This window comes from Cydia strobilella, chromosome 12 (assembly GCF_947568885.1).
Source record: "Cydia strobilella chromosome 12, ilCydStro3.1, whole genome shotgun sequence".
Lineage (NCBI taxonomy): Eukaryota > Metazoa > Arthropoda > Insecta > Lepidoptera > Tortricidae > Cydia > Cydia strobilella.
In genome coordinates this window covers 12,943,109-12,958,584 of record NC_086052.1, presented here as the reverse complement: position 1 = coordinate 12,958,584, position 15,476 = coordinate 12,943,109, and the positions used below count along the sequence as shown (strand labels likewise).

The 15,476-nt window shown below is 37.5% G+C and overlaps 2 protein-coding genes across 5 annotated transcripts; both read right to left on the bottom strand.

Moving 5' to 3' along the window:
- Positions 1-225: 225 nt before the first annotated feature.
- LOC134745867 (uncharacterized) lies at positions 226-2,143 on the bottom strand. The gene has a single exon (XM_063679961.1). The coding sequence runs from the start codon at positions 2,047-2,049 to the stop codon at positions 226-228; it is 1,824 nt and encodes a 607-aa protein (XP_063536031.1). The 5' UTR covers positions 2,050-2,143.
- A 5,241-nt stretch (positions 2,144-7,384) lies between these two features.
- LOC134746172 (bifunctional coenzyme A synthase) lies at positions 7,385-15,183 on the bottom strand. Of its 4 annotated transcripts, none has more exons than XM_063680484.1 (10): positions 15,038-15,183; positions 14,204-14,376; positions 13,740-13,920; positions 12,972-13,148; positions 12,453-12,619; positions 11,890-12,093; positions 11,536-11,624; positions 10,805-10,970; positions 10,206-10,388; positions 7,385-9,547 (listed from the first exon to the last, which is right to left on the bottom strand). In XM_063680484.1, the coding sequence occupies exons 2-10, from the start codon at positions 14,366-14,368 to the stop codon at positions 9,341-9,343; spliced, it is 1,539 nt and encodes a 512-aa protein (XP_063536554.1). In that variant the 5' UTR covers positions 14,369-14,376; positions 15,038-15,183; the 3' UTR covers positions 7,385-9,340. The 4 variants fall into 4 exon arrangements, with proteins under 4 accessions (XP_063536554.1, XP_063536555.1, XP_063536552.1 ...); XM_063680485.1 differs by having other exon boundaries at positions 15,088-15,170; XM_063680482.1 differs by having other exon boundaries at positions 14,701-15,153.
- Positions 15,184-15,476: the final 293 nt, after the last annotated feature.

Below are 15,476 nucleotides of genomic sequence, written 5' to 3'. Positions count from 1 at the left end.
AAGCACTATACATACATCGGCGTGAAAAGGGGTTGTCGGCCTCATAACTATCCGGCCTCACTACGTTCGGCCGTATATATGCATTCGGCCGGCAACCCCTTACTTCCCGGCCTCTGTAGTAATGTACTATTTTTTTATATCTATTCAATTGAAATTAATGTCTTTAGGTACAATTTAATACTCTTACCCCCCACGCTGCTCAATGTCCATTGTCCTACACGTTTATCACTTTGAGTAGCTACATGTCTTTCTTTTTATAATTTTGTTTAAATTACCAAAGGTTACTTCGGCAACAAACAACATAAAAGTAAAACCCAAAAAAAGAAAATAGCATTTAAAAATACTTGAAAGTTCTTCCGTGCCTAAAGGCTTTACTGGAATCTCTTGTTTTAGTTCACTAAAACGATATTGTTCCCATTTTCTTACAAGACCCCCTTCAAATATTGCCATCATATGTTTGTTAAAATGCTCCGTCATGGGAGAATGTTTAGGAAATACCATATTTAAATAGTGATTATGTATTTTGTCTTTAATTATATGTAAATATTGTTGACCTTTATAATTTAATTCATTTCTTTCCAAATACCGTCCCACTTCACAATCTATGAGACAAAATCTCCTGCTGTCATTTTTCATTCTTTCTATACATGTAAATAAATTGTTAATTGGTACTAATTTGGAGTTAATCTTTCTAAATTTGTCTTCTGTATCTGGAAGGACTACATCTGGTGATGCAAAACCTTCAATAATATATCCCTTTTCAATTACATCCTCGAAAGTTTCTACTTCCTTTCCTTTCTTCATGGCCGTGAAAAAAGAAGTAATAGCTGCTTGAGAGGCGAAATTTAAAATGAAGTAGCTCCACAGACTAAAGCCTAAAAATATTCGAAAGGACCCCTTTTTAGGAGGTTTTAACAATGAAATAATTAGAATATTTCGTATACAATTTAGGAAATCCTTGCCTATTTGATCTAAACTTATGTCACCTTTTTCTGCAAAATTGAAAACTGAAAACACTATCCAAGATCCTAAAAAACTTAAAATGAAATTTATGATCATGGTGTAATTGTTCTGTAAGAGTTTAAAATCAAATAAAATAGTTTCGTATTCTGCTCTAGGAGCTGCTAAACAAACTCCACTATCAGCTATGATAAATGTTTGATCCAATGCTACAATTATTAAATCCATTTGATATATTGGTATAAGGAAAAGATCTGCCTTCCTATGCCCGAATGAGAAAATTTGTTGGATATTTAATTCGAAATTAAATGGTAGTTTCATGACGCTAGCGCTCGGAGATAGATCAATGGTGAAATTCATGACTTCTGCTATAGCTTTCCACAACTCTCCATCTCTTGCTCCAATTGAATATGTATTATTCGCTTTCTCTTCTATTGTAAGAAATGGTTTAACTTCTGACGTAAACGCTCGTAGAGGAAACCCGTGGAGATTTTTGCCTTTGGGCTCAAACAAATCAAGAATGGTTACAATTTTTAACTCACTGTAGGGTATCGATCGAGTATAAAATCCAATGCAGGTGCCCAGATTGTTAGCTCGAAACTTTGATTGGGAAGATACATTATAACATCCTTCTTCACACGCGAATCCATTTTGAAAACCATCAATTGGTATGCCGATTTTTTTCGTAGTCCAACACCCAAATACTAATGGAAGTGTGTAATTTTCGTACACATAAGGCTCAAAACTTGACAAATATAGTACTTCTTTGTCATCGTCATATTGTATTATTGCAGCATTAGGAGATTTGAAATACCACAAAATAAAGAATATTTTTGCTATAGTTATGTCGTTTAGAATTGTTCTAAACAGAACAACAACATTTCCTAAAGGATGCCAATACGGACTTTCTGTTGTCTTTGTTAAAGACTCATCAAATTCTTCAAAGTTTAAACAATAGATAACAATAATATTTGAATGATATGGTACGGTATCTTCTATATCATGATCTTCGTTTTCAATGTTCGATATTGTGTGTGTTAACAGAGGTAACTTACTCAGACTATAAAACATGTCTGACCAATGCCCCATGCTTAAAATATTATTCCAACCATTATTTTTTAAGTTGACATTTATTAAATTTACCTGTAACAATACATTACTTTATTTCAATATTGAGTTTTTGATATTTCTCTATAAAAAATTCTAGTTCTCAATCTATACATACAGCAGGATTTCGAAAATGTACTCAAATGGTCACACGATAACGGTATAATATTGAACACCGAAAAAACCAAATTTCTACTCATACAATCACCATATATAAAACCAAGTCAAGAGCCCATTAAAATTATTGGTCATACATACGATTGTTTACATGTCGAGAAGCGGGACTGTAAATGTAACTTAATAGAAGTAGTTGATAAATTTAAATACTTAGGCCTAACTATAGATAAACACATTAATTGGAAAATACACATAGATACAGTATGTAATAGACTACGGTCTATATTATGTAAAATTATTAGTTTAAAAAATATAGTTAATAATAAAATATTACGAATGTTATACCATGCACTGGCTGACGCTGTTATTGGATACGGGTTAATAGCTTATGGACGCACCTTCAAAACTTATTTGGATAAAATATTAAACTTACAACTACGATTGATAAAAAATATAATAGACAAAAAAACTAGAGCAAACTGTAGTAACGATTACACGATCTTATTTAAGAAATTGAACATCCTGCCAGTGCATGATAAAGTTAAGTACTTAATAGCAACTGATCAATTTAAAAATCCCGAATTCAAAACTCCGCGAGTATACACCCGAGCGTCGAGGGGGTTAAAACGTCGTAAATACATGGAACCAACCGCTAGCAACTACTATGGTAAAAGGATGCGCAAGTATATCACACCGCGAATAATGAACAATTTATCAATAGAAGACGAGTGTGCTAGTAAAAACATCTTTAAATCAAAAATTAAGAAGTTGCTATTGGGTACAACGCATGACTAAATATATAAGATAGGTAAATATTGTATATAAATAAATATCCTTTATTGCACCAAAATCATACATTTTACATACATGTAAAACTACAAATAAATTCTTAAAGAATAACAACAACATATATACCTACAACTTACACTTTGTTAATGTAATATAAAAGTATTAACCTTAGTAATATAAGTTAATCATTAAATTTAGATTAAGGTACTAACATTGAAAATGAGTGCACCATTTCGCCGTTAAACGCAAGTTTGGCGAAACTTGTATAAGTTTAAAATGTGTTATACTTTTTTGAAAATAAATTAAAAAAAAAAAAAATTCGTGAAATTCTGTGAACATGCATGAATCTAGTATAAAACTGGATTAGGCTTGAGTAGTGGGGGGGGGGGGGGGGGGCTATCGGAACGGGATAGTCTATCTTTCAGTAGGAGTAGCAGAGAAAGCGTTATTGTTGTTTGTCCTACAGTCTCACATTTTTTTAATTCCCCTTCGTAAATTTGTATGGTTTATGGTGGGCTACAAATCTACTCGACCAATCATATTGTCGCATTGCAAATATTATGTTCTGTGCCTCACGGGCGCACGCGGTAGGCCACTTCTATAGGATCCTACCTTCTATGCCAGATGCCAGCGCATGTTATTGAATTTTTTTATCGAATCAGTTTTAGGATTTTTTCAAATTGCGGAGGAACGGGTCTTGTGAGGGCTACAGCTCACATCAGCGCCACTAGATTTAGATGACTGAACTTAATTTGAAAGAATGTTTGAAAAGGGTTGAGTATTTATATTATGGCAAGCCATCTTTGTCAGTGGGAAAAGGCGGCAAATTTGAAAATTCAGGCGCGGTCGATCGATCTCCCGTACAAATTTTGAATTTCGCGCATTTTTCTACTGACAAAATTGGCTTGTCAGAATATATTTTTTCATTATCTATTAAGTACTGACGATTTAGTCAGTCAGGCTGTTGTAGTCGGACCAAGGTAACTCTGTATGGCATTTGCAATGACAAAGTGAGGTAATGTCATCCGTTATGTCAAATTTCTATCAAAATATGACGTTTATAATGACACTCCCACACTTTGTTCTGTTCAAGTCGGTGCCTTGTCGGTGCAATGTTAGCCACAGACAGACCTAGAAGCGTCATTCTAGACCTGTGAAGTTAGCTGCTGGCTACACACGTAACTATATATCGTAGCGATTTCATACTGTGCAGATAAATCGAAGGTTCGTCAGTTCTCCGCAGAAGCTCACGCAAGAAAAGAAACATGTCATCCATGTTCTCAAAGTTAATATGGTCCTTAAGTTTTCTAAAATTTTCTAGGGCTATTCCCACTAGTTATCACCAAGTTGTTACCAGTGGTAACTACCAGGATTTTTTTCCCACCTTTTACCAAAAATAATTCCCAGTAGTCGACATCTCGGTTTGGTTTTTTTCCAGTTGTTACCACTGGTAAAAGACGGGAATTTTTTTCCCAGTAGTTACCACCATTGATCGCGTTAAATGGAGGGATATAGTTCTTGGTCACGATCCTCAGTCATGAGGGAACGACGAAGAAGAAGTTACCACCAAAATTTTGTAAGAGTTCAATACTAATAAAAACAGATTAGAGATTTTTTTTTTTTTCATTTTTGACGAAGCGTGTTGTGGATACTATTGTTGTGTGTAGCAACTATGACGAAGCCTGCGCTGTGGATTGATATTGTGTTTAGTTTGTTTTATTTTCTCTGCTTAATAAATATTACTGTATCTCAAAAAAAATAAAAACAGTATAATATAAATAGTATAGTATAAATATACAGTGCTTTAATAGATAATTATAAGTAATAGATAATTATATTACATCAGTTTAACCGGTACAAGCTAAAACTTATGTAAGGATAAATTTAATCATCCATTTAGACTATTTTTCAAGTGATTTTATGAGGTAATTAAACACTTTGTTTTAGTATTTTTGATCATTTTCAAGGCATTTTACTGAAATGAAACACTAATCAATTTAGAATAATTTGTTAAAGCAAAATTTATTTTAAAAAATTGGCTGTGTCATACATTTTGGCTGGTCTGATGTTGATTATTTGTATGGGAGGGTCAATTTTTTTCGCGATTTTGGTATTGGTTCCATCCATAGTAAAAGTTGTTCAGTATGACATACATACATATTTACCGCGGTGACTTTAAAAAATACCCTGTATTTATACCGTTTTTATTAGTATTGAACTATAACAAAATTTTGGTGGCTACTACTGAGAAAAAAAAATCCCACCTTTTACCAGTGGTAACTACTGGGAAAAATAATTCCCAGTAGTTACCACCAAACTGGGATTTTTTTCCCCAGTCCTGGTAACAATTTGGTGGTAACTAGTGGGAATAACCCATTTTCTTATGTTCCGCGCAACTTTCTTATTTATTTTCTCTCATAAGAACCTTCTCCTGACAATAACAAACACAAGACAAAAATAATTAGCGAAATTGGTCCAGCCGTTCACGCGTGATGCCGTGACCAAGGGAAATAGGGATTAACTTTTATATTTTTCATTAATTTACTTGAAAAATTAACGTGCGCACACGAGCAAGATACGTGAATTACTGCCAAAATGAGCGATCGCCATCCACACGCAACGATAAAACTGTGCAAGCGCAATTGACAACGATTTATTTAATAGTTGGTCAAGCAAATCTTGTCAGTAAATGAGAACAAAAAAACTATACTCATCCTTTTCTTTTGGGTGCTAGTACTAGTGTAAGACAAAGATAGTTTTATCTCTGTCTATTATTGAAATGAGACAGTCCCTTGACAGACTATATACTAAAATTGCAACTGCCAGTACTGCCACCGATGAACGATAATCTACAACGATATATTGTTACGTGTGTAGCTGGCATTAGACGGACTATGTAGTTCTGTCACTCTGTTAAGGGCCCTGCACACTCGCGTTCGCGGCTTCGCGCATGAGTGTGGAGGAACCTTTAAGCTCGCTCCAGACTACGCAGCGCGAAGCTGCAAGCGCGAGTGTGGAGTCGATTTCGCTGATTAGCGAACTAGACTCCACACTCGCTTTCGCGGCTTTGCGCCGCAATTCGCGCACGAGTGTGGAGGAGCTTTAGACCAATCTGACTATATCATCAACTAAGGTCGTTTCGTGTAAAGATGTCTTTGTCTTTAACTTTTCTCGACATGTCAAATCCTATATTTTTGACTTCTTCTTGTTCGTGTAAGTGTAAAGGGATCAAACTTCTTAACTAAATTTTTGCCTGCCAATGCTTTGTTACTTCTAGCCCTGTAAATTATTGCAGGTGACTTTAAAAAAATACCCTGTATTTATTAGTATTGAACTATAACAAAATTTTGGTGGCTACTACTGAGAAAAAAATTCCCACCTTTTACCAGTGGTAACTACTGGGAAAAATAATTCCCAGTAGTTACCACCAAACTGGGTTTTTTTTCCCCAGTCCTGGTAACAATTTGGTAGTAACTAGTGGGAATAACCCATTTTCTTATGTTCCACGCAACTTTCTTATTTATTTTTTCTCATAAGAACCTTCTGACAATAACAAACACAAGACAAAAATAATTAGCGAAATTGGTCCAGCCGTTCACGCGTGATGCCGTGACCAAGGGAAATAGGGATTAACTTTTATATTTTTCATTAATTTACTTGAAAAATTAACGTGCGCACACGAGCAAGATACGTGAATTACTGCCAAAATGAGCGATCGCCATCCACACGCAACGATAAAACTGTGCAAGCGCAATTGACAACGATTTATATAATATAGTTGGTCAAGCAAATCTTGTCAGTAAATTAAATAATAAATTTTTGCCTGCCAATGCTTTGCCACTTCTAGCCCTCAGGAGATCTGCCTCAGTGCACCACGAACAGTCTTGTGTATTGTTGTTTGGGGGACTCCACAGTCCACATTCGCAGAATGTAAAATGAATGTATGTGTTATGTTGGCTAACAAGCTATTTATGTCAAAATAAATAAATTTAGTTTCAATAATTGAACTTACAATAAATTCGGTCCTTTTCCCTTCATTTGTAGACTCGTAATTGGTAGTCGGTAAGATTCTAGCTTCGCAGATAGGATATACTAAAATAAAGAGCGAAATACATGACAAGCATATATGTTTCATAGCCTGTTATGGAGATCAATCAAGTCTCCACGGAGGATTTTTACTGGAAGTGGAAACTAATGGGCAACAACGTAGCGCAACGAGCGTATCTGAGCAATTAGCTAGTAAATCAATGTAGAGTAGACCAATCAAATTAAGGGGATTGTAATACTCGTTTTACGTTATTATACTCATTACATTATCTACCTATCACATTTCCATAATAATACTAAATGAGACAATCTAGTTATGAAAATACATATATTTTATTCATGTTATAAGTTCCAATGCAATATTTAAACATAAATTTTGATTGTGGCTTCTTATATAGGTACCTACGTATCGTTATGTACGTTTTCATTGTCGTTAATGGCCTGTTTTCTGTATCTAAAAGAGAGATATCCGTTCTGCCATATCTATCGTCTGGCAAACCAATCAGTTTGGGCAGGTTCGTACCTGGTGCAAAGGTTAGCCATCGCCATCCAACGTGGTAATGCTGCAAGGCCTGCAAGTGTGATGGGCACCTTTGCACCCGGTACAGCTCGCGGAGATCTTTTAGAATAAGATATTTTTTATTGAGCATTGTACTCGACTCGAAGTTTATACCTCCTCCTTGTATGAAGTCGGTTAAAAAGGCACGAAATTTAAATTTTTAGTATGGATTATCAAACCTTCGCGCCTACATTTTTTTAAATTGCCTCCTTTTTCTACTAACAAAGTTGGTTTGCCAGTCAGACTATACATGTTTAAAAACGTGGCAGACTGCATAATTTACATACCTACTCGTGTATGAAAAAAAATTAAAAACATGGAAATATGGGACACTTGGCAACACTGGCGCACGTGTGCGGCAGTCTGTAAGGTAGGATAGCACCGTTTTGACGGTTCGGTGCGATAGTGTGGAAGCCCACGCCAGTACTACCTATTCCTAGAACTGCTCCAAGGTCGCGGTGCGGTGCGATGGTGTATTACGCCTTTACAAAAAAGGTAACCATCATCGAAAACGCCATCTATACTAAAACACACCCAACTTGTCAGTAAAAAAGGCGCGAAATTCAAATTTTCTATGGGATTTCAACTATTCGCGCCTTCATTTTTTAAATTTGCCGCCTTTTTCTGATGACAAGGTCGCTGTGCCAGAGTATACGTTTAGCTTTAACCGGCTTTATCTGTAACGGGATTTCTGTAACGATCAAAATTTATTAGAGCCAAAAGAAAATCAGGTTGTAAATGACAGACATGTCAGTGATGGCCTTGTAACAATTTAACCCTTTTTCAGGCATAGTACGATTTATCGACCACATATTGAATTGCAACCTTATCATTCCGATTTAAGGTTAAAATTTGATTGCACTTCCGATAAACGTCACTTGTCTTCAAATTAATCACCAAAGCTGGATTAATTGGAATATTTTAGGATTTTTTGGGAAAACCTTGTACATTGGTGCGACCTGAAAAAGGGTTAACCCTTTGACCACTAAAGACGCAACTGACGCGCGCTGCTACAGCCCAACATCAATCTTCCCGTTCACGTTGACGCGACGCTCACGCTCACGATAGGTATAGCGTTTAAAGGGTTAACAATGTATTGTTATTAAGCTTAGAATAAATTTAAGTGGAAAATTTTTCGTACTATTTGGGCGAGCAAATATTTCCACTATAAGCGTCTTTTAGGGACTAGGGCACCCTAGCGACATCTACTGTAAGTGTTATACTTCTTAAACAGCTCCCCTCCCTAAAAGGCCCACATGGTTGAAATATTTGCTATCCGTGGATGAGGTCTTGGTGGCTCAGATGGCAGAGGATTGGGCTAGTGATCCAGTGGTCGTGAGTTCAAGTCACATCCAAGACCGTAATTTTTTCCACTTTTAAATTATTCTAAGCTTAATAGCATCGTTGGCAGACATTTTTGCTTGATACAAAATTAATATACAATTGTTAGCACACAACTTTGGGAACAAATCAAATTATTTTGTTAAATATTTTGATTTGTTTTCCGTGTGTGTAATTCAGTAAGGAATTCGTAAAGGAGGTGCAAGCGCGTACTGCTTGCCCTTAGAGTTGGTCAAAGACGCCTAGTCTTATTTATTTATTAGTAATATGGCATATAGTCGAGAAATTGGGACGGGTTCCGCCGTGGCGGGGTGGCCAAGAGCCCGGATTGCTAAAGACGCCGGATCGAATCCGGCCTTCACCACAGGAGGGCTTCGTCACTTTTTCTTTAATATATGACATCTATTTCAGTTTATATTGTTAGCAGTTACACGTCCTGCTATCCAATAACTCCTGTAAGTGTTGCCATGCGCGATCGATCTGCATCTGCGTGTACTCGTAGCTCCAATAGGGGCTGAACACCATGTTAGCTTGCGACACTTGCTCTTGGTTTGAAGGCTGGGATTCAATGCGTTGTCTCGCTTCTTCTTCTGTAAGGCCGTTGCGCTCTTGTAGTCTTTTGATCGCCTAAATAACAAGTAAATTTTAAGGATAACTTTTCATGTTTGACGTAGAGAGAGGATAATGATTTACAAATGTATCTGTTTATTTACTTTATTTGACCTTGACGAAAAGGGAAGGTGATGATTTTCAAGTATCGTCTAATCTAATCTCAGCGCCTCTAGAATCAATAATTTGAACCTTCTATACATTTGTCACTCCACATTTAAAGGGCAGTGCAGTGGCAGTGGTCGCGAGCATTCGCGAGCGCGGAGTGGCGCGTACAGAAGGTTCAAAATCCTTTAACTCTAGTAAGACGCACCCCGACTGCTGATAAAATTGAGACCTACGCGTATCACACACGCACACATCGGTTTACCTCTTCAGGCGGTATAATAACGGCCCACAGCTGATGGAAGTGGTTGTACCACTTGGCGCGCACCATCACGGCCGCCACCATCACCAACACCCTGTACTCTTCCTGCCCGAGGACGTATCTGTACTGACATCTCTCTAATCTATCATCTCACCTCCTTTTGTGGTATGGTGACGCCCAACAGCTGGTGGAACTGGTTGTACTACTTCGCACGCACCATCATGACCGCCTCCATCACCAACACCCTGTACCCTTCCTGCCCGAGGGCTTTTATCTGTGCTGACATCTCTCTCTAATCCATCATCTCACCTCTTCTGGCGGTATTATGACGGCCCACAGCTGATGACACTGGTTGTACCACTTGGCGCGCACCATCACGGCCGCCTCCATCACCACCACCCTGTACCCTTCCTGCCCGAGAGCCTGAACTCTTCTCTGGGCCTCCTCGATCACCGCTGGCCATACCAGTCGGTTCAACTTTTCTAATTGCACCTGGAATTAAAAGCGGTTCATTTTAAACATGTATTTGCCTACAGTCAGCAGCAAACAGGTAAGTTTAATCTCAAATTAGTAAAAGATTGCCTTTCGTTCTTCTTCTTCGATTCCTCATGCTCATGACTGAGGGTCGCGACCACGAGGTCGTTATTTTGTGCACCCAGGCTCTCCAGTCTGCACGATTTTCCGCTTTCCTGATAATAGGATTCGTTGTCTTAGAGGCTCTATACGAATCGGGTTTACGAATTTTCGTTTACCACACCCCCAACTTGGACATGTTTTGAACGTTTCGATTCACGACGTTTTCAACCAGTATCTAAGCTGAAGTTTAGACTTAGCGTGAGTGAGGCGAACCTCACCAGCTCGAAAGAAATACAATGTAATGTTTATAACATCAAGAAAGTCTTTCAAACCTTATCGCTAAACACGATCTGCCCCAGTTTCCGCCTGTCCACCTCGCCGCTGTCCGTGATAATGTCGCCCCCGAAGGCATCAGCCACCGTCTGATTCAGCGGTAACCCTGGCTTGTATAAGTCATGAGCTATCGTATCACAGTTCACAATGGCGGCGCCTTTTAATCTGAAATCAGATTTTAATAAATAATTTAGTATAGGCCAGTAGTCACCGGCAATAATATCGATCATAGCGAAAATATTTGACACGCTCTTACGACTCTACAAATAAAATCATACTGAACATGGTTCAGGTGCAAATGAAGACGTGTTAAATACATAGCTTGGCTAATATAGCGCAGCCTCTCTGAAAGAAAAACGGCCTTAGTCATTGCGAATCGTACTAAAAGCCAAAGATTGGGGTAATCTGAAGATGCTTCCAAATTTGGCGAATGACGCTAGTTCACCATTCCCATTCGTGAACCATGTACAGTCGCCATCAGATATATCGGAGCGGCCGAAGTGCTCAAAAATATCAGAACACGCGCTCTAGCACCTTGACAATAGAGGCGTGTTCAGATACTTGTGAGCACCTTGGCCGCTTCGATATATCTGATGGCGACTGTACATAATACAATATGCAGGGCGTAGGCGAGTGTGCGAATGGTGCGCCGGCGCATTTGCCACATCTGCAGGCACCTTTATTGGATGTAGTGCTTGCTCTATGCGTTTAGGTTTAAAATAAAGCTTACCTTAATTTCTCGGCAATATTGCTCTTTCCACTGGCGATGCCACCAGCCAGTCCGATCACATAAGGCCACGCGGGTATATTGTTGTTCTCCTGTAAATATAAGTGAACTGAGCATTACAAATAGACAAATTATTTTTAAATTTGATTAAAGCAACACTAAGTTTAATTAGAAATTAAACTATAGCCTGGCTAACAAATGTCCATCGCTATATAAGACAAAACATTCAAAATGAAGGGCCAATTTTGGCGCCCAATAACCGCATCCTTTGGTAACTGGAGGTCATTTTCTCTTCCTCTTCACGAGTCCGCTGCGAGGCCGAAGTACATACGTTTGCAATATATAGAGACTACTTACCACAGGCGGCCTAAGCATGGTGCCCAGTAACCGCATCCTCTGGTTACTGGAGCTCACTTTCTCTTCCTCTTCGTGAAAGCGCTGCGGACTCGAGTCCTGGGCGAGGCCGATGACGTAAGTGTCTAATAATGGCAGACCGTTCTCTTTTCGCTTTTCGTTGATTTTTTGCGCGCCGCGTTGGGTTTCTTCGCTTACTACTATTAACTGTAATACAAATATCTTAGAGTCCACAACATGTATGTATATTAAATTCTATGATACATTCAAGATGTTTTTTTTGCATTATCTACCATTAAACTTTAGGTCAAATCAGAAACATGTAAAGCTACTTGAGTAATTTCGGCTCAAAGAAAAAGGTGGGATGTCTGCTACACCTTTACCTTTATTACGCACACACACACATGCAGCCACATACATTACTTATTAGACAGATTTTACACATTTGATTTTCTACCTTATTTAAATAATCATAAAGCCTATGTGTAAACGTGTTTGAAATATATACTTTCTTCTCAAAATTTGTTTAACCTTGTGCTGACGCTGACACACATAGCCAAGCTTACCTGAAACTTAGGGTCATCTTTGGTGGGTCCATACAAATCATGTATGGGTAGCACATTGTACTCTAGGTCGGGATTTATATCAGTAAGGAAATCTAACACAGCTCTGATTCTCGTTTCCGTCGGTTCTATCAATTCAAAGAGCTTTTTGGCTGTAATAAAACGTTTATCTGTAATTTGTTCAACGTATAAAAACATAGATTCGTTACTGAAAATACTGAATGTTATTTAAATTCAAGGAAGCTTTTATGTTCGAAAATGAAATAAAATATTGAAAAATCTTTACTATTCGTTCTACATTGAGTTATTATTACTATAGAGAAGGCATACCAAACAATGAAATTATCGCAATCGCAACCTGTACCACGCGACCAAAACTTCGTAAACACCAAAATTGGTGTATTGTACTTGTAGCGACGCGACAAAATCGCGAAGTGAGCCACGACTGGCTTTTGTTTGGTGTTGTTTGTTTTACAACACTATACAAACTAACAACTCCGTATAATCTGATAGTAGACTTACACTGAATCATGTTAACATCGGTAACCCCCACAGTGACATGCTTGGTCGAGCGCAGCACAGCCTGTGACAGGAGGATTTTGTGCCCATTGTGGAGCCGGTCGAATGTCCCACCCAGTGCCACATACTCATATTGCTTTACAGGCTCTTGAGGTATACTTTCAAGGTCACCCTCTTGTCCTGAAAGCAAAGAAGACATTTAGAATGGCAGGCCCAACATACTTCGAGACCAAAGGCAAATGAAACAAGTTGAAGTCCTGTAAGGAGTAGAAACAACTTCTTCTTTTAGAGTTTTGAATGATTCACGGTTAGTTTCACTAGACTTATATTGACCGGGATATAGACCGTGATTACCTTTTGTATTATTTGTGAGCTCCCGATATTTCGACGCAGTTAAACAAATCGGGAGCTCACAAATAATACAAAAGGTAATGACGGTCTATATCCCGGTCAATATAAGTCTAGTGAACTTCTTCTTTTAGTCTTTTCTTCTTCTTCAGTGAGTATGCGCCCACTGTTGGGCTTATACCAATCCAATTATTCTCCAAGAAGCCCGATTTGCTGTTTCCCTCCTCCAGAGTGGGCACTGATATTATGGGCAGTTCAGTCATAGTATGTCTTTTGTTTAAAAGCAAATATTTTTGCATTGATTGTTACCTCAATGATTTGTACTGTCAATGGTAGCTTTATTGAGCTTACTATAGGACTAGGTCGTTCTGTGTAAAATTGTCCTATAATATCAATGATACAAATGTGCAAAAAAAAAAATACCAATGCTTTGTATCCGATAGTCAGTTTTAAGGCTCTCCACTGATTTCTTCAGCTTTTCTATCTCTGAGGATAGCTCATTATCATAGAGTACTAGGTCAATGGGGTGATATGTCCTAATATTTTTAACTGTTTCCATAGGTTTAATTATCAACCGAACATCCAATTTGGAATATGATGATGTCTGTAAAAAGAACATAAAATTTATTTCATGTCTTAGCTTGATTATTATTAATGTAATCTATTGTGTGATGTAACATGAATACTGTGCGTGGACAGCACTACGAGCATTACATGTAATGCTTGTGCCTTATCCATCGGCTGTCAGTTTTTAGCGTGAACACAAAGGCCCTCCCAGTGCCGTCCACATGTTGACTCTAAATTACACACAATCTTACATCCATCTGGATCCAGTTTAAGATTGATAATTAGTCCCTTAATATTTATACTTAGTGTTTATTACGTACCCTTGTATAAATATTAGATATCTGGCTACTAAGAACTGGCAAGGTATTAAAAGAATTTTCATTAATCTTTATGTACAGCACTTTTTGAACAAACTGTGAGGCCTTCAAGCAATAATTGTGCGCTTTTGCAGCATTTGACACAAACAATAAACCATTTTTTCCCATTTTGATATCTGTGAACAAAATAAAACAACATTACATAACTTTTAAAGTAAGAACAGCAATATCCACTTAATTTGATCATATTTGATAAAACTTTCTTTATGGTACATTTTCCAACAACTTTTGAGGGGTATTTTAGGGCAATGAACAATTGAACATGGGTTGGCAAACGCTTGTTAAACACTTGTTATTGTTATACTATTGGGTATTAATTGGGGCTTCAAGGGCCACATAGGCTCGTTTGCAATGTCGTAGTATTAAAAGTGCAGGCATATTTGTTACTAAGTTACTTCAGATACATATAAAGCAGATTTCATTTTAGTACTTACACCCACCTGAATTATTGTTCAACACGACAAAGATATAGGATATGAGTAATGATAGCAATACCACAATAAACGAAAGGCTGAGATTAAAGCTAAACATTCTTTAGTACAGTACAAAGGTTATTTTTTACAAATGATAATGTTGATAAGGTTCTACACCACTAAAGCTTTTATTTATCTACATTTTATACTGGTATATTTACATAATCAACTAAACTTCTATATATTTATTCGGTTATTTTATTTATAATATTTCGTTAGATATAGTCCAAAAATGATAACTGCTGTATGATTACATAGGCGCACTGTTGAAATGAAACTAATAAATACCAATACCATACAATACCTAATTATGTAAATATATGAAAATTATATTGAAAACTTGCTTTTTAGCACCTTATTCTAAATGTTTATGTAGATTAGATTGTAGGGAACTACAAACGTGAAACGATTATTTAAATTTAATGTGAAGCTGTAGTCCAGGTAGTCCAGTCCCCGTTGATCTGAGATTGTCATTCGTAGACAACAAACTGTCAAACTGACACTGACAGCGATCCGTTTTACGCCCTTGTAGATTCAACCTAGTGTGGACTTGGTGTGGAGTGTGGACCAAGTGTGGACCAAGGTGGAAGTCACTCACAAATATAAAAAAAGGAATGCCGTAAAAACATGGAGGTGATATATTATTGGCCGGTACTGTATTTGAAACTTGTGAATCCATTTTAAATGTAACACTACACACCAACAGCCAAAAGTCACACGCCTAAAACGCCTCTGAACCCGGG

Coding starts and splice junctions, on each gene's coding strand:
- LOC134746172 (XM_063680482.1), bottom strand. CDS start 14,791: ATGTTTAGCTTTAATCTCAGCCTTTCGTTTATTGTGGTATTGCTATCA. Junction 13,149..13,739: donor CTATCGGATACAAAGCATTG/GTATTTTTTTTT, acceptor CTTTGCTTTCAG/GACAAGAGGGTGACCTTGAA. Junction 11,625..11,889: donor CCATGCTTAGGCCGCCTGTG/GTAAGTAGTCTC, acceptor TTATATTTACAG/GAGAACAACAATATACCCGC.
- LOC134745867 (XM_063679961.1), bottom strand. CDS start 2,049: ATGGGGCATTGGTCAGACATGTTTTATAGTCTGAGTAAGTTACCTCTG.